At 34.9% G+C, this 22,087-nt stretch overlaps 1 protein-coding gene across 1 annotated transcript in view; it reads left to right on the forward strand.

Annotated features, from left to right (window-relative positions):
• The window catches only part of TMTC2 (transmembrane O-mannosyltransferase targeting cadherins 2), a 400,877-nt gene that overhangs the window by 199,777 nt on the left and 179,013 nt on the right, over positions 1-22,087 (forward strand). Inside the window, exon 3 of the mRNA XM_081058171.1 lies at positions 9,132-9,960. Within this exon, the coding sequence (XP_080914297.1) occupies positions 9,132-9,960 (829 nt within the window). The remainder of the gene's footprint in view (positions 1-9,131; positions 9,961-22,087) is intronic.

Genomic DNA, 22,087 nt, shown 5'->3' on the forward strand with positions numbered 1-22,087 from the left:
TCCATATGTACTTAAGGATATTTATTTTATATGTTGGGTTATAATTCAATACCACTTTACTTGTTTTGTTCCTTGAATTGTCCCAGTTTTGGCCGTTGGGAGCTCTTCAAGCAGATATGTGTGTCCCTTTGATACTTTGACATCTCCTTGTGTGTGTGTGTGTGTGTGTGTCTATGGTACTTCCTCACTTTCTAGCATTTATAAATGCTCCAGGCTCATCTTGTATATTTCTTGCCCCGGTACTAAAGTCAGTCCATTTCTCCAAGGAACCCTGGTTCTTTGTCTTGGAAACTTGTATTAGAAACCAAGATGTGAACATTCTCACATCTTGGTATGGTATTCTGTAATACCATTTAAAGAATAAAAAGTAAAATTAAGAAGAATCTCTTTCAAGTATGATTAAATGAAAGAAGGATAGATGGTCATCTTTAGTTACTTCTCTGTAATTTATGTTTTTTTTTAATATTTTAAATAAAATGTTTGTTTTTACCAGTGTTAGCTAGTCTCATGTATGAATAAAGATTGTGAGGAATTTCAAATAGGCTAACAGTGGTGATCGTAACTGAAATAAGAAAAGAAAAAAAACAACAACTGTTGTTTCTGGTGACTTTTTGCTATCAAATCAACCCAAATGTGTTAGATTATAAACTTTGGATAAATATCATGTGTCATTCATTATGTCAAATACATGAAATATGCTTTTGACACTCTTGGGATTTTTATATAACCATACACTCCCTTGATGAAAACCTTGCTGGTAAATGATACTCTGGTCCAAAGAAAAATCTGTAAATTTTCATCAGTGAAATTCAATCTTTAATTGATTTATTAAGCTGTTATATGTTTATCTGGGTATGTATAGATGCTTTCTGATGGATGTTTGAACATAGCATAAAGTATTATAGTATATTATAGACTCAGCTTGAATAAATTAAAGAATTCCTTTTATTCAAAAGTGCTGAATATTTCAGAACCATTTTTTTTTTATGTCCCTAATCTTTAAATTCTTTCCTCACAAAGACTGAGTATGTCCATCCATTGAAACTCTTTATACCTTTGGAACACTAAATATTAAAATTATTTTGTATTGTTTGTTAATGTGGAAAAAAATTTATAATCTTATATAGAGGGTAATTATTAATAAGGAAACCTATTTTGTCCTTTGAAGGAAAACAAAAGAAGTACCCTGACAACTTGATTATGGCAAAACTTTGATTAATTACATGACTATGTTCTAGAAACAATTACTAATTATCCTTTAGCCATATTCTCCTTCTTGTCAGGAGTTCAGAAAAATATGCTTTTATATTCACGTTTTGGGATGAGTCTCCAATGAGAACTATTTTGGAAAGGCAGGCAGTTAGGAGAAATCCTATGTTATTGCTATAAGGAAAGCTTATGACTTCAGTGATGAATGGTGGATACAAAATAGAAGATGCTAGATTTTTGTTATGTCTAGATAGCCTTTTCTCTCTGTTATTCTTGTAACTTACAGATACTTATTTTTATCTACTTTGTTATTACAATTCTAATATCATTGCCAAGGGTTTAATTTGGAATTAAATGAGCCTTATGCTTAAGTAATTTATTTTCATTAGGTTGCCAAAAAGTGAGTCTCATGATGGTTTTAATACTTAAGCCAGAATGTTTACATTTTTCTTTCATTGAGTCTAAAATATTCCTTTTCAGTTTCCTTTGTGCCCCACAAAATATGAGATCAGAGCACAATATTAAAGCTGCCATCATGAATGTCAATTTTTCTTGAATAATGGACAGTAGAGATGTTCTAGCTGATTTTTGCTTTTTTGTCTTGTGTTATTTCTTTAGTCAAAGACTCATAGGAGAAAATAATTCACTACAGAGCTTCTTAAAAGCATCATCACTAATTAATATGACAGGGGCTTCTAATCAGCTTTGATTTCATATTTAGGTGATGTGTGGGAGTGATTGTGATGTTTTATCTATCATACATTTCACATTATTTGCTGAATAACTAATAGCTACATTCATTTATTCCATGTGTGTACTCAAAGACTGGAGATAAAATTGTCAACTATGAACATTATATTCTTAGCTGATTTCCATCCTATGATTTCCTATGTCTGAGAGTTCCAGAAAAACTCCTCTAAAATTTTTTGTAATTAGAAATACATAGTTTTTGTTTTTTTCAATAAAATGGAGATTAGAGCTGATTTCCCTTTTTATGTTAAAGAAAAACTTTTAAAAAGATTAAAAACATATTTTGCACTTACAGAAAAATTAGACTTCCATAAAGATTTATGTCCTTTTTTTAAAAAAAATAACTTTCATTGAATATTGGGGAACAGTGTGTTTCACCGGGGCTCATCAGCTCCAAATCATTGTCCTTCACTCTAGTTGTGGAGGGCGTAGCTCACTGGCCGGTGTTTGAATCCAGCTGGCAACCCTGTTGTTCAGAGCTCGCACTCTAACCAACTGAGCCATCTGACCGCCTCCATATTTATATCATTTTGTAAATAGTGAATTAAAACGTGAAGGAACCTTGTCTATTCAATAATTGACATGAAATGTATCTGATAAGATTTTTTTTTTAAGAGTTGCAATTTTCCCATTTTTAATTCTACTTTTGTAATGAAGTTGTAGTCAGGAAAATGTTCCTTCAGAACATATTACATTGCTTTTATGTATACTTTTCATGGAGAGGGATAGAGACAGGCAGAAAATGTGATGTAAAGGTGAGAAGGCCAATATCTACATATGATGACAACCAAATTATTTTTAAATGGCCTTGGAGTTGTACAATATTGTTTAATTTATGAATGAGCCTTCGTGGGGCATTGGGAGTAAGTGTTTACCCATAACAGGATTTAAAAGGTGTGAGATAATGATACATAGAAACTGACTTTTGGTGAGCATTAGGTTAAAGAATCATTTATTTGAATACAGTCATGTGCTTCTTAACCACTGTGATACATTCTGAGAAATCTGTCTTAGGTAACTTTGTTATTGCATGAATATCACAGAGTGCACTGACACAAACCTAGATGTATAGCCCACTACACACCTACGCTGTATGGTACAGCCTATTGCTCCTAGGCTACGAGCCTGTACAGCAGACTTGTACTGTACTGAATACTAAATTCAGTACTGTACTAAAGACTGTAACATAGTCATTTATTATCGTTATCAAGTATTATGTGCTGTAATAATTGTGCAGTAATTTTGTATGACTGGCAGTGCAGTAGGTTTGTTTACACCAGCATCGCCACAATATTTCAGATCCATTAAAATCTTAAGGGACTACCCTCATATATGTGGGCTGTTATTGAGTGAAAAATGGTTATGTGGCACATAACTATACCTACAAGTATCAAGCTCTGTGTTAACCTCTGATGATTCAAAGATATGTCAATTATTATAGCCCAGATCTAAAACTGTGGTTTTGGGTCAGATCATAATTTTGTATCTCAACTGAGGTACATTGTGTTTTTATCTAATTTTCTTGTGAAATTAAGAGATTTTCTAGCAAAATTAAGGTAAGGATCACAAAATAATTGTAGGTAGACTGATTGGGATGTGGAAAAGTATTTTCTGATGTTGAGAGATGTAACAATTATAATAACTACAGTAAATACTAAATAGAAAATGGTAGGAATTAACACAACAGGTACTTATGTGCCTTCAATCAGAATTTAGATTTGTTAACATTATTTCTATATTTGTTCAAAAATTTTTTAACCCAAAAATGTAAATTTAAGCGTACCAGATTGTCAAAAATTTTAGTTTTCTTCCAATAAAATTTGGAGGGCTGTGAATAAACAGCAACTACTCATCAATTTAAGCCATATTTATCTCTTATCCATCTATCCATTTCCTTCCCCTCCCTGCCCTGGAAATTTCATTATCTCATGTTTGGCATAATTATATCTAGACTTAAAAAAATACTTTACATACATATGTATACATTTGTGAAAAATCTGTGTTGCTTTTTCCTGAATACCTGTTTGACTTTATAATATGCATATTTTACAATATGATTTTTCACTGGTCCTGTTACCATAGAATCAGTGATTTGGTTCATTTGTCTTAAAGCATTTTTCATGTTGATACAGATGTCTGTATGTGTGTGTGTGTGTATAAATGTACATATATTTACATACATATATAGTGTGTGTGAGAGCATGTGTGTATTTTCTTTTTAGTGTTATAGATACAAATGATGTGGGTATGCCATGGTTTATTTCCATATTGCTGTATTGAAATTTTTAGCTTTTTTCTTATTTTTGCTTTCATAAACAATGGTGAATTAGATGTTCTTGTATTTAAATCTAAGAGTTTTTGTTAGAGAGTATGTAACTAAATTCAGATTATCAAATAATAGAGGATATACATTATTAATTTTTCCTCAGTACTTTAAAATTTTCCACCAAAACTACATAATTTGTATTTTTCCAATATGTGACTATCTTGTTTCAATGCAATTTTAGTGACAGATTTTTCAAATTTTTTTTTTTTTACTTAGATTCATCTGAAATACCTTTTTACAGTTTGATTTTCATTTGTATTAATGAATGAGATTGAGCATTTGTTCAAACATCTTTGTTGTTTTTCCCCCTGAATTTTCTGTCTATATTTTTAATCTATTTTTATTGAATTATGTGCCTTGTGTGATTCATAGTTAGGAGACTAATTTTTTTTTATTTTTATGGAAAGGAATCCTTTCTTCTGTATAGTGCAACAAGACCTGCATATTTCAACCCTAAATTCTACTTATTACAAAGATCTCAGTTCCTTTGTAGCCCGAACTTCATGACACTTAATTTATTATACTTAGAATTCACTTTGTCCCTGAGCATGGGAAAAAGCTTTATTTATGTTTCATTGTAGTTTATTCATTTTGAAGGAGGAATTTTTAAAGCATATGCTTTAAAACTTCATGAAATGAAAGCCATAGACCAACAGTATTTTTAACGTCGGTACTAAGCATTAGACTTGTACAAACAAGCAATGATTCTCAACTTCCGCTCCATTAGGATATTGGTATTTTTAAAAGCTTGCAATTGATATTGATGGTTCCTTAGATCTGAAAACTATCCTTTAAGGGACTATGATTCTACTCCTGGCAAAGTGTTTTATTCTGGACACAATACAATACATGAAACTCCAAGAGCACAGGGTCTCTTGTCTCTGTTCTTTCAGGTGCGTTTCCAGTGCACAGTAGAGTGCCTGCCACAGAACAGCAGCCTTAATGAAATGTTGAATGAACTGATTATTTTGTTTTTGCTATTAAATTGCAATCATTTTCTGATGTTCTCAATCAAAGGCCATACGCAGATAATGTTTAATTTTCCTGACTTTGAAGTCTCAGCGTCTATGTGTGGATTTTCACTAGTTTTAACTTAACAAGCTTATGGTGGCAACTCCTCAGAACTCTCATGTCTTATCTCAGAAATACCTGTGCTGAATCAATGTGACACACCAAGCCAAGAACAAAAAAACTGCTGAGGCTAATTGTACGGTCACTTGTCTCCCAGTTATGGCGCGGTAACAATTTGTTAATTTGATTTCATCCATAAATCAGAGCACAGGAACTAAAATTAATAAATAAAACTTCTTCTATGCATTTTCCCTTTCACCTTATTTTTAGGGTTATTTCCACAGGATCAATGAATAAAGTCAGAAGAGAGTTTGGGTTTTATCAGAATCCTATTTTTATACATGATCTATTTTACCAAAATTATATGGGAAAGCATTAAAGCAACTTAAAGCTCTTACTTCAAATTTGCGCTATTTAAAAAGTGGTTGCGAGTCATGAAGCTTGAGAAATTCTTCCATTTTAAACATTTTCAAATCAATTTTCTTTTACCTATGAGTTTAAATTTCCTTGAACTTTGTCATGTATTTAGCCCTGACAGACTTCACCGTTAAGTGAGAATGAGTGTATGAGAGCATGTCATTTTGGGACTTAGTTATGTCAGTTTCTTAAATTGGAGACTATAGGAAAATATTTTAAATGCATTCATTAACACTCTTCATGAATTATCCATCTTCATGAATTAATACTAATGTTTTATTTTTACTTAGGCTTTTTTATTTTTGTCGTTTTTCTCAGTATTTAGACGTCTTACATAATATTTACCATTGAAAAGTTTGTATCACTCACATCTCTGTTTTGTAGTTTATTGTATTTAATATTCTTCCAGCATCATAAACGCTAGAATCATTTTTATCACATCTTCGATCTCAATGTCTTATTTTGATAACAGTTTATTAAAATGTAATAAATTACTAAAGAGGCTTATATTAAAAATTAATGAATAAGGTAGTTTTGCCTTTTGGGACTTCTATCTTTAGGAGTAAAATAGAATTATATAATTATTAAATCTAACTTATTTGGGGGTTTCGTGACTAGCAAAGAAACCTGATTATGTTTACCTCCCTGTGAAGTTGTCTTCCTGCTTTGCTTTTGTTCTTGCCTGATTACAGCTGTTTTTGTAATGGCTTCTTCCTTTCTCTCCTTCTCTCCACTCAGTCCAACCAGAAGATATTGTTATAGAGAGGCCTTTATCTACAAGTTGATAATGGACTTTCAGTACATATTCAAAATTGAATTCCTTTTCAAGTTCGATCTTCTTATCCATGATATCTTTTCTCACTTATTATTGCCAAATGTTATGTTTCTCCTTTGTGTAATTCAGGAATAGTCAATTATGTGATGGATCCCCCAAGTTATTACAACTTTTAACATTTGGTTTTGTGTGGCTTCATTTTTTTTTTTCCTATAATCAAGAAACTTTAAGACTTCTGCTGTGTAGGATTTCAGAGGAGCCAAGGTAATGGTTTGCAAAAGTTACTTTTATGATGATAAAGAGGCTTTGAACCATTTCATTTTTCTCAGAGAGACCTGAAAGTTAAACATTGATGAACATATCACTCTCCCTACCATTAAAAATTCTAGATAGTGTTACAAGAATTGATTTTGAACAGAGGTCTGCTACATGTGTTTTTAAAACACTGAGACAGTTTTGTGAATTTAACATTATTGTGATTTGATGTTAGTGAATAATTCAACCTCCTAAAATTGTCCATAATTTCCATGTTTGCTGTTCCTCATTTTCCTTATTCAGATTTTTAACTTATAACCTCTTCTCCCTTTACTTCTTTATCTATAGATGTCTATGTCACATTTTCTTTATCCATTTATCCATTGATATATTCTTGGGATGCTTCCGTATCTTGGCTATTGTAAATAATGCTGCAGTGAACATGGGGGTGCAGATAACTTTTGGAGATAGTGATTTCATTTTCTTCAAATAAGTACCCAGAAGTGGAATTGCTGGATCATACGGTAGCTCTATTTATATTTTTTTGAGGAAACTTTATACTGTTTTCTATAGTGGATGTACCGATTTTCATTCCCACCGACTGCAGAAGGGCTCCCTTTTCTCCACATCCTTGCCAACACTTGTTACCTCTTGCTTTTTGATAATAGCCATTCTAACAGGTGTGAGGTGATATCTGGTTGTGATTTTGATTTGCATTTCCCTGATGATTAGTGAGATTGAGCATCTTTTCATGCACCTGTTGGTCCTCTTTATGTCTCTTTTTGGAAAAATGTCTATTCAAATCCTATGCCCATTTTGCAGTTGAATATGTTTCTTCTGTTAAGTTGGATAAGTTCTTTATATATTTAGGTTGGTGCAAAACTAATTGTGGTTTAAAGGGTTAAAAATAATTGCAAAAAACGCTATTAATTTTGCACCAACCTAATATTTTGGCTATTAACCCCTTATCAAATACTTGATTTCAAAATATTTTCTCCATTCCACAGATTACTTTTCATTTTGTTTATGGTTTCCTTTGCTTTGATGAAGCTTTTTAGTTTAATATAATCCCACTTGTTTTTGCTTTTGTTGTCTTTTGCAGATTTTTAAAAAATTAAATTTATTGGGGTGACAATGGTTACTAGAATTACATAGATTTCTAGTATACAATTCTGTAATACATCATCTCTATATTACATTGTGTGTTCACCACCCAGAGTCAGTTCTCCTTCCATTACCGTATATTTAACCCCCTTTACCCTCTCCTACCACCCGCTGGTAACCACTGCAAATTGTTTTTCAAACTAAATATTTGATAGATCCATTGTAAGGTGCCAAGCACCATTCTGAATGTCATGGAGTACGAAAATTCTGTACAAGGCCAGATTGTGTGTAGTATGAAATCGCATTACCAGTGAATCATTGGGGATAGGATATGGTATCCATCCCTCCCTCTCCCCCAACTGCCTCTTCAGGACTCAGGTCGTTTGAGATCAGTAAGTTCTTCAGGCTGAAAGAGTCCGCCAGAACATTCTCATTAACAGTGATGCCTTTTTGCCTTCCTCTGACAACTTTCTCTTAAAATAGTAAATCAGTTCTTAAAATCATTTTATTTTTAAAAAGTTGTCATCAACGTGAAAAATTGGGGATTCATGAAGAGTGTTAATGAATGTTTGATGTCACTGATGTCAGTGGCGGCATGGGGGTGGCAGATGAATGCGTAGTCTGTAAATTCTGCAAGGCGATCCAAGGCAATGAAATGAGGACTGGCGTAGACGTAGCTAAATACTTTCCTACCTGAGAACTGACTGAGCAAAGTATCGTCATACCTTATGTTTTCTGTCATGACTGCACTTTGTTTTTCCCCAGAATCTAAACTATACAATGAAAGAAGATAGTTTACTTTGTGTCATTAGGTGCCTGCTATAGCCCATGCAGAATGCCAAGTACTTTATTGTTGTCCTGTTTTGACCTGATACTCATTCCAAGAGGGAAATATATTCAGCCCATTTTGTCGAGGTCAAGAACTTGAAGCTTTGGTTATTGGTACTTTAGAAAAGGAACGAGAAAAAAAGACACTCATCGAACGTTATCAAAAGTTGCATACGAAGTAGGATTTTACAGTCAGTTTTTTTCAGGTTAGAATTCCCCTCCACAGGTTTAGAAGCAGATGGAAATGCAGTCATATATTTGAGACACAGTGCTGCATTTTTAACTGTCCATTTAAGAAAGTATTTCATCTCAAAAAGTTAAGTGTTTTCATGCTGTATTGATGATCTTAATTTTTCCCCCTCTTTTTTTTTTTTTTTTTCTGTTTTTTGTTTTCAGGGGAAGAACTTGTCTCTTTTCCTCAGCATTAGTTTGTTAACTTTCTGGGGTACTTCCCTTTTGGGTGCCCGTTTATACTGGATGGGAAACAAACCACCGAGCTTTTCCAACTCTGACAACCCAGCTGCCGATTCGGACAGCCTCCTGGCTCGCACGCTCACCTTCTTCTACCTGCCCACCAAGAACCTCTGGCTGTTGCTCTGCCCAGATACTCTCAGTTTTGATTGGTCAATGGATGCCGTGCCTCTGCTCAAAACAATTTGTGACTGGAGAAACCTACACACCGTTGCCCTCTATATTGGGCTCCTCCTCCTTGCCTACCATGGTTTGAAGAGCCCAAGCATGGAACGAGAATGCAATGAGAAATTTGTAACCAATGGCAAGCAGAATGCCAATGGACATAGCTGCCATTCAGATGTGGAGTGCCGGAACTCAGAGATTAAGCCCAGCTTTGCATCCAAAGTCGAGAATGGCATTAAAAATAATGTGTCCCAGAGAACACAACTTCCTTCTACTGAGAACATCGTTGTTCTGTCTTTATCTTTGTTAATCATACCCTTTGTTCCTGCCACGAACCTGTTTTTCTATGTCGGTTTTGTAATTGCAGAGCGAGTATTGTATATTCCTAGTATGGGCTTCTGCCTCCTCATTACAGTGGGTGCCAGAGCCCTTTATGTTAAAGTCCAAAAGCGGTTTCTCAAGAGCTTGATTTTTTATGCTACAGCTACTTTAATTGTTTTCTATGGACTCAAGACTGCAATCAGGAATGGAGACTGGCAGAATGAGGAAATGCTGTATAGGTCAGGGATAAAAGTAAACCCCGCTAAAGGTAATAATTTATTTTATTCTTTTGCCTAGACGGTTTACTCTTTCTGCCTTTGTATATATATCTTTGCTTTTTGCCTTAAAATACAATATTAAGGAAGATGAGGTCCTTTTGTGTAATACCTATTATTGTTCCTTCTTTTTTTATTTTTTAAGAGATGAGCAGTACAATTCAGAGACATATCAGCATGTTTGGAATGGGGAAGTATTATTTTCCTCTGTTCTTGGCTACACTTGTCCGAGGAATTAGAACTGTTCTGTAAAAATATTGACTATCACAAGTTTAGAAAAATGCTTGTTTTTCACATTTTCAAATAGTGCTATGGACATCGTCTCTTTCATCATGTAATAAAAGTCAGGTTATCCCACTTACCTATACTTTAGCTCTTCTGTTTTCTAACCCTCACCTGAGGAAATTCCACGAGACTAACACTGACATCTTTAACAGATTTGGAGGTAAGGCTACCTCTGAATGTTGGAATTGTGTCTCTAGGTGTCAGCGTACAAATGTGAGTCACCCTTAGCTCTGCAGAGGCTAATATCATCGGGTGTTGCCAAGTAGTTAGCACATTCTTATTTAAGCGCTCTTAAGTCACTTGGGGAAATAAAATTTCCACTGTACAATGAGAAGATAGATCATATTTTTTACTATTGTTTTGGATTTAGAAAGTTATTTCAGCAAATCTCAGAATCGATATCCAGGGTAGAAAGTAGTCTCCTTTAGAGCATAAGTGGTCAAAAGCTGTTCCAATAGATGTATCTGGTGTAGGCAATTAAATGGTGGTGATAGCTAGAGAGCAATTGAATGAAAGTAAGTTTACATTTAATATATTCAACCCATTTTGTCGAGGTCAAAAACTTGAAGCTTTGGTTATTGGTACTTTAGAAAAGGAACGAGAAGAAAAGATACTCATCGAATGTTATCAAAAGTTGCATACGAAGTAGGATTCTACAGTCAACTATTTTTATACATAATATTTATGTATATAAATTATTTTTATATTTTATGCACAATATTATATCTATAATAATAGTAAATAGTGCCAAAAAGTCTTGTTCTTCATAAGCCATTTTTTCAGTTATCCTTTAAATTATGTTTGATTGCATAGCATTTAAACTGGTCTTGTTCTACTTTTTCCAACACAGTTCTGTACCGATATTCAAATACAGAAAGTATTAAACTGTTGCAATTGTATGAAATGGGCTGCTGATGAATGCCAGGGTTTATATCCAAAGATCTAGACACTCCAAAAGTGACCGTGGCATTCTTATCTGATTACCAATTAAATCAAGAATTCAGTGAGCAACTACATATTTCTTTAAGCCACGGAACTAATTGTTGGTACTTACCGTGCTTGATAGATTGCAGGGATTTTAATAGCACTGGAAGCATTAAAATGGAGATTCTCATGAAAAAAATCTTCACCGTGGGGCTTCTCTAGGTAGTGAGTGCTACACAGTTTATTAAATGCCCCAACCTAAATCTTGCTGTAAAATTGTTGCATACAGTTCTCACAGAATGAGTTTCAGTTAGTTTTTCTTCACTGGTAGATACAAGTATATAAAACAAGGCTATGTTGCCAGCATATTTTCCTGCTGTTTAAAACAGATACATAGTAAGGAATTAAAAGAAGAAGAAAACCCTTGCATATTGTTTGTATCACATGGTTATTCTGAGGATTTATTACATTTATTGGTTGACTTTTAAGCTACTGTAACAAAGAGCCATGATAACAGTAGCTTAAATAAGATAGCTCTATTCTTTCATGTAACAGTCTAAGTATGTGTAGCCCAGAGCTGATAAGATGGCGCCATGGGTTTTCAGGATCCAGGCTCCTTCTCTTTTGTTCCCTTGCCATCTCAGTAGTGTCACCCTGTCCATATGGTCCAAAATGGCTCATTATCACATCAGCACTTCAGCTAACAGGAAGAGGGAGAGAGAGGGCAAGTGGTGGGTAAAACCATTCTCTTTAAGTGCATATCACAGAAATTGCACACCCCACGTTTGCTCACAGACCATTGGCCACACCTAGCTTCAAAGAAGACTGGAAAATGGTATCTGTATTCTGGGAAGCCAAGTACCCAACCAGATTTTATTGCTCTGGAAGAAGGGAAGGGCAGGTACTCAGCTGCTAGAGTGTAAGTAACAATCTCTGTCCCAGAATAGGCGAAAGCATTTTGTAAACTAGATATTTTTCAGTGTTACCTACTATGATTGTTGACGGTTATGATTATGATTTTGATTAAGTTATTTTGGTGACATGGTTAAAATGTTTGATCATTTTTTTGGTTTATTCATTCACTTGGTAAATTAATCATTAAGCATTTCCTTGGTTTGTAATATATTTCTGTGTCATCTTTATTCGTTAAATGAATAGACAGCTGACTGGTATTATGTCTTGAGACGTCGAATTCCTGAACCACTGTAATCCTGAAGACTTTACCATCTCAGTGGATGGCAACTGCATTTTTCCAGTAGCTCTGATCAACACTTTGGAGTCCTCCACACCTCCTCTTTTTCTTTCACACCCCACATCCATTTCATCAGCATATCCTCTCTGCTGTCTCTTCAAAAATACGTCCAGACTTGACCACTTTTTGCTACCTCCACTGTTACCACCATGGCCCAAGCCAACTTCATCTTTTATTGGATTATTAGTGAAAGCTTGTGGCCTGATCTCCCTGCTTATATTTTCTTATCTTTTAGCGTGCTTTGTAATGTTTTGTTGAAAATGATGTGATATATCGGGTAATAGGAACTGAGGTAAATAGGCTTAGTGTGAGGTTTAATGTTAGTCTGGCTAGGAGTTGGGCTGTGTTTAATGTTTGCTGTAGTTACAGGTGCCAGAGGCTTCATATTTTCCTGATGTCTTCATTCTTGTCCCTCCTGTTGTCTTTGGGCTTCTCTAAGAACTGAGAGTCTGTGTTTTGCAGCTCTCTCCACTGTAACCCACTGTACTTACACTGGAGCCATATTGGTATATTGGTAAAATGAGTGTGGAGTCTAGTATTCTGTTACTTTATGATTAAATCCTACTGTTTCTGGGCTGTGACCTTCCTGAGTGTTCATTAATTTTCCCTATCTCCCTTTCCTGTTGAAACAGTAAGGCTAGATGGGTCTGGAGTGAGACCAATGCCTTTCCTCCACAGCTCCAGGCTTTAGTAAGGTCTTTCCCTTGGAGAGGAGACCTTTGTTATGGAGAAAGATAAGGGCATACCGTATTTCTCCTTTATCCAAGGGTTTCCTTTCCCTACTTTCAGTCATCTGTGGTCAACCTTGGTCTGAAAATATCATATGGAAAACTCCAGAAATAAACATTTCATAAGTGTTAAATTGCGTGCTATTCTGAGCACTGTGATGAAATCTCGGGCCATCTGCTCCATCCTGCCTGAGACGTGAATCACACCTTTGTTCAGTGTATATGCGCTGTACAGCAAGTCCTTGAATGATGGCATTTGGTAATAACATTGATGAGAAAAAAAAAATCAATTCTTAGTCGGGGCCACTGTCTGTATGGAATATCTGTGTTCTCCCCACGTCTGTGTGGGTTTTCTCTGGATACTCCAGCCTCCTCCCACATCCCAAAGATGTGCATGTTAGATTCATTGGCATGTTTGCATTGTCCCTTTGTGAGTGTGTGTGTGTGTGTTTATGTGCCCGTGTGCTCATGCACCCGTGCCCTGCGATGGGTGGAAGGGCGTCATGTCTTGGGTGGGTTCCCATCTTTCTCCCTGAGCTTCAGGGAGAGGCTCTGGCCACCCATCATGGTGAACTGGAATAAGCGGGTTGGAAACTCATTCTCTTACTTTTTAAAAAAAATTGTAATTAAAACAGTTTTATTTTTTAATTACAGTTGACATACAATACTATATTAGTTTCAGATATACAGCATGATAGTTAGACCTTTATAGGTATAATGTATGACGTGATCACCCCAATAAGTCTAGTATGTATCTGACACCACATAGTTACTACGTTATTCACTGTATTCCCTATGCTGTACTTTACATCCCCGTGACTATTTTTTTAAACCTGGCATTTTGTAATTTTTTTTTTTTACTTAAAATTTATTGGGGTGACAATAGTTAGTAAAATTACATAGGTTTCAAGCGTACAATTCTATAATATATCATCTATGTATCCCATTGTGTGTTCACCACCCAGAGTCAGTTCTCCTTTCATCACCACATATTTGACCCCCTTTTCCCTCTTCTACCACCTCCTCCCCCCTTACCCTCTGGTAACCACTAAACCTGTCTGTGTCTATGAGGTTTTGTTTCTTTGTCTTGTTCCTTTGTTGCTTTCAGGTTTATATCCCATATATCAGTGAAATCATATGGTTCTCAGCTTTTTCTGTCTGACTTATTTCGCTTAGCATAATAATCTCAAAATACATCCATGTTGTCACAAATGACACTATTTTATCTTTTCTTACAGCAGAGTAGTATTCCATTGGGTGTATTTACCACATCTTCTTTACCTAATCATCTATCGAAAGACACTTTGGTTGTTTCCATGTCTTGGCCACTGTAAATAAAACTGCAATGAAAGTCGGAGCATACATATCTTTATGAATAACTGTTTTCAGATTTTTTGGGTAGATACCCAGGAGAAGGATTGCTGGGTCATATGGTAATTCTATTCGTAATTTTTTCAGGAACCTCCACACTGCCTTCCATAATGGCTGCACCAGTCTGCATTCCCACCAACAGTGTATAAGGGTTCCTTTTTCTCCACAGTCTCTCCCACACTTGTTACTATTTGTCTTGTTGATGATGGCCATTCTGACTGGGGTGAGGTGATATCTCATTGTGGTTTTTATTTGCATTTCTCTGATGATTAGTGATGTTGAGCATTTCTTCATATGTCTATTTGCCATTCGTATGTACTCTTTGGAGAAATGTCTCTTCAGGTCCTCTGCCCATTTTTTAATTGGATTGTTTGACTTTTTGTTGTTGAGTTATATGAGTTCCTTATATATTTTGGATATTAAACCCTTATCGGAGATGTTGTTTGCAAAAATCTTCTCCCATTCGGTTTGTTGCCACTTTGTCAATGGTTTCTTTTCCTGTGCAGAAGCTTTTTAGTCTGATATAGTTCCATTCATTTATTTCAGCTTTTACTTCCATTGCCTTTGAGGTCAAATTCATACAATCCTTTTTGAACCCACGGTCCATAGGTTTAGTACCTATGTTTTCTTCTATGCAGTTTATTGTTTCAGGTCTTACGTTTAGGCCTTTGATCCATTTTGAGTTTAATTTTGGTACATGGTGACAGATAACAGTCTAGCTTTCATTCTTTTGCATGTGGCTTTCCACTTCTCCCAGCATCATTTGTTGAAGAGGCTGTCTTTCCTCTGTTGTATGTTTTTGACTCCTTTGTCGAAAATTATCTGTCCATATTTATGTAGGTTTATTTCTGGGTTCAATTCTATTCCATTGGTCTGTGTGTCTGTTTTTCTGCAAATACCATGCTGTTTTGACTATTGTAGCCCTGTAGTGCAAGCTGAAGTCAGGGAGTATGATACCTCCAGCATTGATCTTTTTTCTTAGGATTGCTTTGGCTACTCGAGATCTTTTGTGGTTCCAAACAAATCTGATGATTTTTTTGTTCTAGTTCTTTAAAAAATGCCATTGGGATTTTGATGGGGATTGCATTAAATCTGCATAATGCTTTGGGTAATATGGCCATTTTAACTATGTTGATTCTTCCAATCCATGAACCTCAAATGTCTTTCCATTATTTCCTTTGTGTCTTCTTTAATTTCTTTTGAAGATGTATAGTTTTCAGTGTACAGGTCCTTCACATCCTTGGTTAAGTTTATTTCTAGGTATTTTATTCTTTTGGTTGCAATTGCAAAAGGAATTTTTTTTAAATTTCTTTTTCTAAGATTTCATTGTTAGTATATTGGAATGCAGTGGATTTTTGTATGTTGATTTTGTAGCTGGCATTTTTATTGTATTTGTTTATTGTGTTTATTAATCTTAAATGTGTATGTAGTTCACATTTATTTAAGTGTCTAATATTAGAAGTGTTTTGGGTCTTTATTTAGAAGTCTGGTGAGATTTTTGTAACCAAAAATATTCTGTAGGTGCTTAACTCTTGTTTATATCATTGGCCTATGGTAAATTGGTTTCCTTATAGGTCGTTTTGTCTGAAGTCTCCGGTTCAAAGAAAGTATGGATGACACTAAGTGAGGTCTTACGGTATACCCTACCTGTCCCTTAGTTACTTAGTAGCTGTCTCAGTTACAGGATCTGTTATCAGGGAGAGAGAGAGAGACCAACAACACGTAACTTTTATTACAATATATGATTATAAGTGTTCTATTTTTTATTAGTTATTATTGTTAATCTCTTACTGTGCCTCATTTATAAATTAAACTTTATCATGGGTATGTGTGTATAGGAGAAAAACATATATATGTAGTCATGTGCCACATAATGACATTTCTGTCAACGACAGACTGCGTGCATGATAGTGACCTTAAAAGATAATAACAGAACGAAAAAATTCCTGTTGCCTAGTGAGATAGGAGCTGTCATTAAGGCGTAAGGCAATGCATTCCTCACATGTTTGAGGTGATGCTGGTGTAATCAAACCTACTGCATTGCCGGCCGTATAAAAGTACTATATATGTTCGTGTAAGTGCACTCTCTGATGTTCACACAGGAGGAAATTGCGGAGCAAAGCATTTCTCAGAATGTATCCCTTTCCTAATTGACACATGGCTGTATAGGGTTTGATACTATCTGTGGTTTCAGGCATGCACTGGGGGTCTTGGACTGTATCCCCCAGATGAGGGGGGTACCACTGTGTTTCTTTCAAAACGTTTATTCTTTCCCTCCTGCTCCCAGAGCTAGAAAGACATCTTTCTTGGCTCTTCACAGTGAGAACCTGGTAGTGTCCGTGGAGGCAAAATGCCCCAAATTGTAGAGCCCCCAAAGTTCACTGTGGCCCCTGAGAGTTTCTCACTGTCAAGCTAGTCCACATTCAGCCTTCAGAAACTTCTCAAAATTACCAATTAAACATTCCTGTCAAATTCTGTCTCCAACAGTTTCTGTTCGAGGTAATCACATCTCTACCATGACTTGGGATTTGCCTGTCTCTCCAGATTTTAGGGTGATGGTTTGCCCTGTGACCTCGGCTCACTGGTGGTTCAAGAAAAGTCACTGATTTTTGTTTGTTTAGTGTTTTCTTCTTGTAAGGATGAGAATGACAACTTCCAATGTCTTAATATGTCTGAGCTGAACCTCTGTTTCCATTTTTACATCCTTAGAGTCTACAAGTTTAACCAGCAGACCTAATGATCCTTTTGAAACACAAGCCAGAGTCTGGCATTGCGATTGGGAGTCTGGCCCCACTGACTCCCAGTTTGTCCCAAAGTAGAAGTGCAGACTTAGCTCTATACTTCTGCTCCAATCCTACTGGTCCCTTTGATGTGCCTTCTGTGTGCCACATAAGCTCCTGCCTCAGAGCTTTTTGCACTTGTCATTGCTTCTTCCTGGAATGAGATTCCTAGGATATTCTTACCTCTGTCTCCCTCACCTCCTTTGGGACTTTGGTCAGAGGTTGCATTATAAGTGAGTTGCTTTATGTACAATTGGCTATCCTTTTAACAATTTCAACTATCCATTTGCCTCTGCCTTATCCAGCATTCCCTATCCTCTTCCCATGCGTATTTTTTCTCATAACACTTATTAGTAGTTGACATACCACATTTCCATGTTTATGTGTTTATTGCCTGAGTATATTTTCAGCTTATACTAGAATGTAAGACACAAAAAGGCAGGGATTTTTGCATTTTTTAAATGTCATGTATGTAGCAACTAGGGCAGTGCCTGTTCGAGAAAAGGCATTCAGTAAGGAATACGTTGACTAAGAAATGTTAAAGCATAATCCTTCTCCTTAAAGAGGATTTATAATCTGTTTAGAGATAAGGTGTACATGCATAACGACGTGAAAGGTATAAAATATTATGCTGCATGATATGCTTCAGAATACAAGGGATGGAACTGGAAGTGGAATTAGTTTTGGATTCCCTGACTGCTTTCTGTGACATATGCTTCCATTTTGATCCATAGCAAAACTTTAAATCCAGGATCCTTATTTTTTCTATTTCTAACATGCTAGTAATAATTCTGTCTATACTTACTTCCTTAGCAATTATGAGACTGGCAGTAATCTTCCTTAAGGCAGATTGTTCTTCCTTTATTATGTTATTTGAGCCTGGGAAAAGATTAGAAACCCCTTAAAGCCAGTCTTTCAGAAGGTTGTGTGAGATTACAGTTATTTCATTGAGCTGGGTTTTTTCCTTCCCTTGAAAGCCTTTGCAAATTTTGGAGTTCTTCAGTCTCCCATGTGCTTTAACAATATGATTTTAAGCCTCATGAAACTTTGTACTTTGAAGCTGCTGCCTTCAGTAATGGGTCTTGTAGACAGCTGCCAGTCATTAACTGATTGGATTCAAATGATGATGGGTAAAGCTTGTCATAGTGACTGCGGCTAATTTATAGTTTAAATCGGGAGAGTGGAAAATAATAGCTGATTTGGACTATGTAAACCACAAGTTCTGTCTCATTATGTGGTTGATAACGTCAGGAAAATACTAGCCGTGGTTGATTACTGTAGTTTGCTGATTTCACAATGACTCTTTGCATTTTTATGCTTAGGAAAGAGGAAATTTTCTCTGATGACTGCTTTAATGAGCAAGCCATATAATATTTAAAAGGGTTTCTTTCTTTCTGTTTAAAACAACATATATTATAAACCATATTGATTAGTATTTGCTGAAAAAAAGCATTTCTTAACTCATTACAAAGTGGTTAAATGTATGATCACCTTTATCTTGGCCTCTGGCCTCATCTAAACCCCTACATGTCTTCAGCTCTCAGTAAAGTTTGGCACTGTTAGTCTCTGCTTTTATGGCTTTCAAGACACTACACAATCTTGACCATCTTTCTTGCATTTTCCACAGCTCCCTCTTCTGCAGGTTTGCCTCCTCCCTAAATCGATTCATTCATCAACGTTCTGTGTAAAGACCGTCTTTATATTTCCCTTTCTGTATAGAATCTAGAATACAACCTGGCATACAACAGGGGGTTAATAAATGTGTTACTGAATATTTACGTTATTTTCCGCATGGCCTCATATCTATGTGGAACTTCTGCCCCTGGGTGACTTGCTCGCATCTCAAACTCATCACTTGTCTTCCCTAAAAGCAAACTATTTGCTAACATCCTTATTAATTAAGGTCAAAAGCACAGACTAACAAAGTTACTATAGTAAACATATCAGTTAGCACATAAACATGAAAAGAATGATAGTTTATAGGTGGCAAACCTGGTATGCTAAAAGGCACTTAAATTTTTTTTTTTTTTAGAGATTAAAAATCAAATCAGTTCTTTAGAATGGTGGGTTTATTAACTACCAGTTTTCTTTAAAGAACATATAACTATAATTTTTAATTGTTTGAACGCAATTCCTTAAAAAAATAATTAGGAAAAGTTAAGCACGGTTAATCCAAGGAAAATTTGTTAAGAAAGTAAAGTTTATTTTTAATGCCTCCTTCTAATGTAAATATATGAAAGAATCTATATAAACAATGTATGTATATTGATACACATATTTGGAACTCTAAAGGTGATTACCCAAACATTCTATATCCACCCCTTCTAATGCAAATAACAAATATTGCCCATTTAAATAAAGAAAAACAGGCAAAATAGTTGTTTTGGCTATGCAATGTTTGATAGTTTTTCTTTCTGCCTGGATTTCTGTAAAATTGGTGCTCCTACTTCAACTTTTCATGGTTTCAGATTTTAAGAAACAAGTATATTGAAGGAATATCATTTTATTTAGGAAACTTCTCATAATTTAAGTGAAATCTAAACCTCTACATAATGTGAAACTTGACTAATTCATGTGGCTATTGTGGTCTAAGTTTTTGTTTACCTCTAATTGAGTGTCTTTTTTTTCCCTCTAAATCTGTGGTGAATTGCAATTAACCAGCTATTTTGAAATTAACTAGTAAATTTTATTATCATATGTCTTGAAAATATGTCATGTTACTTCTAAAGTAAAATGAACATTTTTCAAAGGAGATTCAGATTTTGTGAAGACTGACTGGCCTGAGTTAAAAAGTTGTAAAATACAGATTTTCATTTTTTATAGACACATGTAGTAGGAGACAGTTAGCTAAAACCATCAGTAAAAAAAAGCTGATTGAGAGAAAAACAGTAAGAAGTTGAATGAGGCTTCAGCTGGGTACAGAAATTCTGTGTTGCTTCTTTTCAGAAGGTTCATATCTTGTCTTTTGAATAGAAAAAAAGAAATAGAAAAATATGGGGCTGACAAGAATAAAATGAAAGTGTCTCATTGATGCAACTAGACTAAAATAGTTTAAAAAGTAAATTTGCTAAATTGTTAAGGCCCCATTTAAACATTGGATTCTTGATGAAATCAAGCATGGTTGTTTTCCAGTCGGGGTGGAGTATTCACAGAACTTCAAAAGCATATGGTTTCCTTTCCCCTAAGAATGGAGTGGCACATCTTTTTTTTTCCTGCTCTAATGACTGTGAGTAGGCCTTATGGTAAAAAACAAACAAACTAACAAATAAAACCAATAATACCAGACCACAACAGACTCAATGAAAATGGAAAATAATCCTATATGGCTGTATTATTGATGAAGCAGGTGACATACTGCTGATTCTGTCTTTGAGGTTACTCATAATAAAACTTGTAGAACCTTTATAGGCTTTTGAAAACCCTCAAATCTAAAATGAGCATTGCCTTAGATTGAATATATTTACTGTGGTGATATTTCAAAGGAATTGAAACTAGTGTATGATTAAAACAAGTATGAATTTAAATCATTCTGATATCCATATTAGCTTTTGTGTTTGATTCTTAAAATGCTCTAACATTTATTTTATTAAATATATATGAAATATATTATTCATTGAGAAATATATATGTATAAATATACACACATACAGTTCATAGTTGTACTATTTAAAGAATACTGCCAAAACAAATACCCGTTTTGCAGCTTCAGAAAAAAATACTACCAGTGTCTCTGAAGTCCTGCCCTCATACCTCTCCTTATTTCAGTTTCTTTATTTTTAAAAAAAAATTCAATTACAGTTGACATACAGTATTATATTAGTTTCAGTTGTACAACATAGTGATTAGACGTTTGTATAACTTATGAAGTGATCACCCTGATAAGTCTAGTACCCATCTGACACCATACATTGTTATTACAATATTATTGACTGTATTTTCCATGTTGTATCTTACATGCCCTTGACTATTTTTATGCCTAACAATTTGTACTTCTTAATCCCTTCCCCATTTTCACTCATCCCTCCAAGGCCCTTCCCATCTGGCAACCATAAAATATTCTCTGTATCTATGAGTTTGTTTCTGTTCAGTTTGTTCATTCATTTACTTTGTGTTTTTTTTCTTTTAGATCCCACATATAAGTGAAATCACATGGTACTTGTCTTTCTTTAACTTATTTCACTTAGCCTAATAATACTCTCTATGTAGTTGCAGATGATACGATTTCATTATTTTTATGGCTGAGTAATATTCCATTGTATATGCATAGCATCTCTTCTTTATCCATTTGTCTATCTGTAAACACTTAGATTGCTTCCAGATATTGGCTGTTGTAAATAATGCTGCAATGAACATAGGAATGCTATGTTTTTTTGAATTAATGTTTTGGGTTTCTTTGGATAAATACCCAGAAGTGTAATTACTGGGTCCTTCTTTGTCTCATATTACAGCGTTTGTTTTAAAGTCTGTTTTGTCTAATTTAAGTATTGCTACCCCAGCTTTTTGTTTGTTGCCATTTGCATGAAATAATATCTTTTTCCATGCTGTTATTTTCAGTCTGTGTGTGTCATTTTGATCGTAAGTGTGTCTCTTATAGGCAGCATATGTATGAGTCTTGTTTTTATTGTCCATTCAGCTGTCCTATGTCTTTTGACTGGAACATTTAATTCATTTACATTTAAAGTACTTATTGATAGGTATGTAGCTATTGCCATTTTGTTATTTATATTTTTTATCTTTTTGTTCTTAAAGAAGTCCCTTTAATATATCTTGTAATACTGGT

The sequence above is a fragment of the Rhinolophus hipposideros genome, assembly GCF_964194185.1.
Source record: "Rhinolophus hipposideros genome assembly, chromosome: 9".
Lineage (NCBI taxonomy): Eukaryota > Metazoa > Chordata > Mammalia > Chiroptera > Rhinolophidae > Rhinolophus > Rhinolophus hipposideros.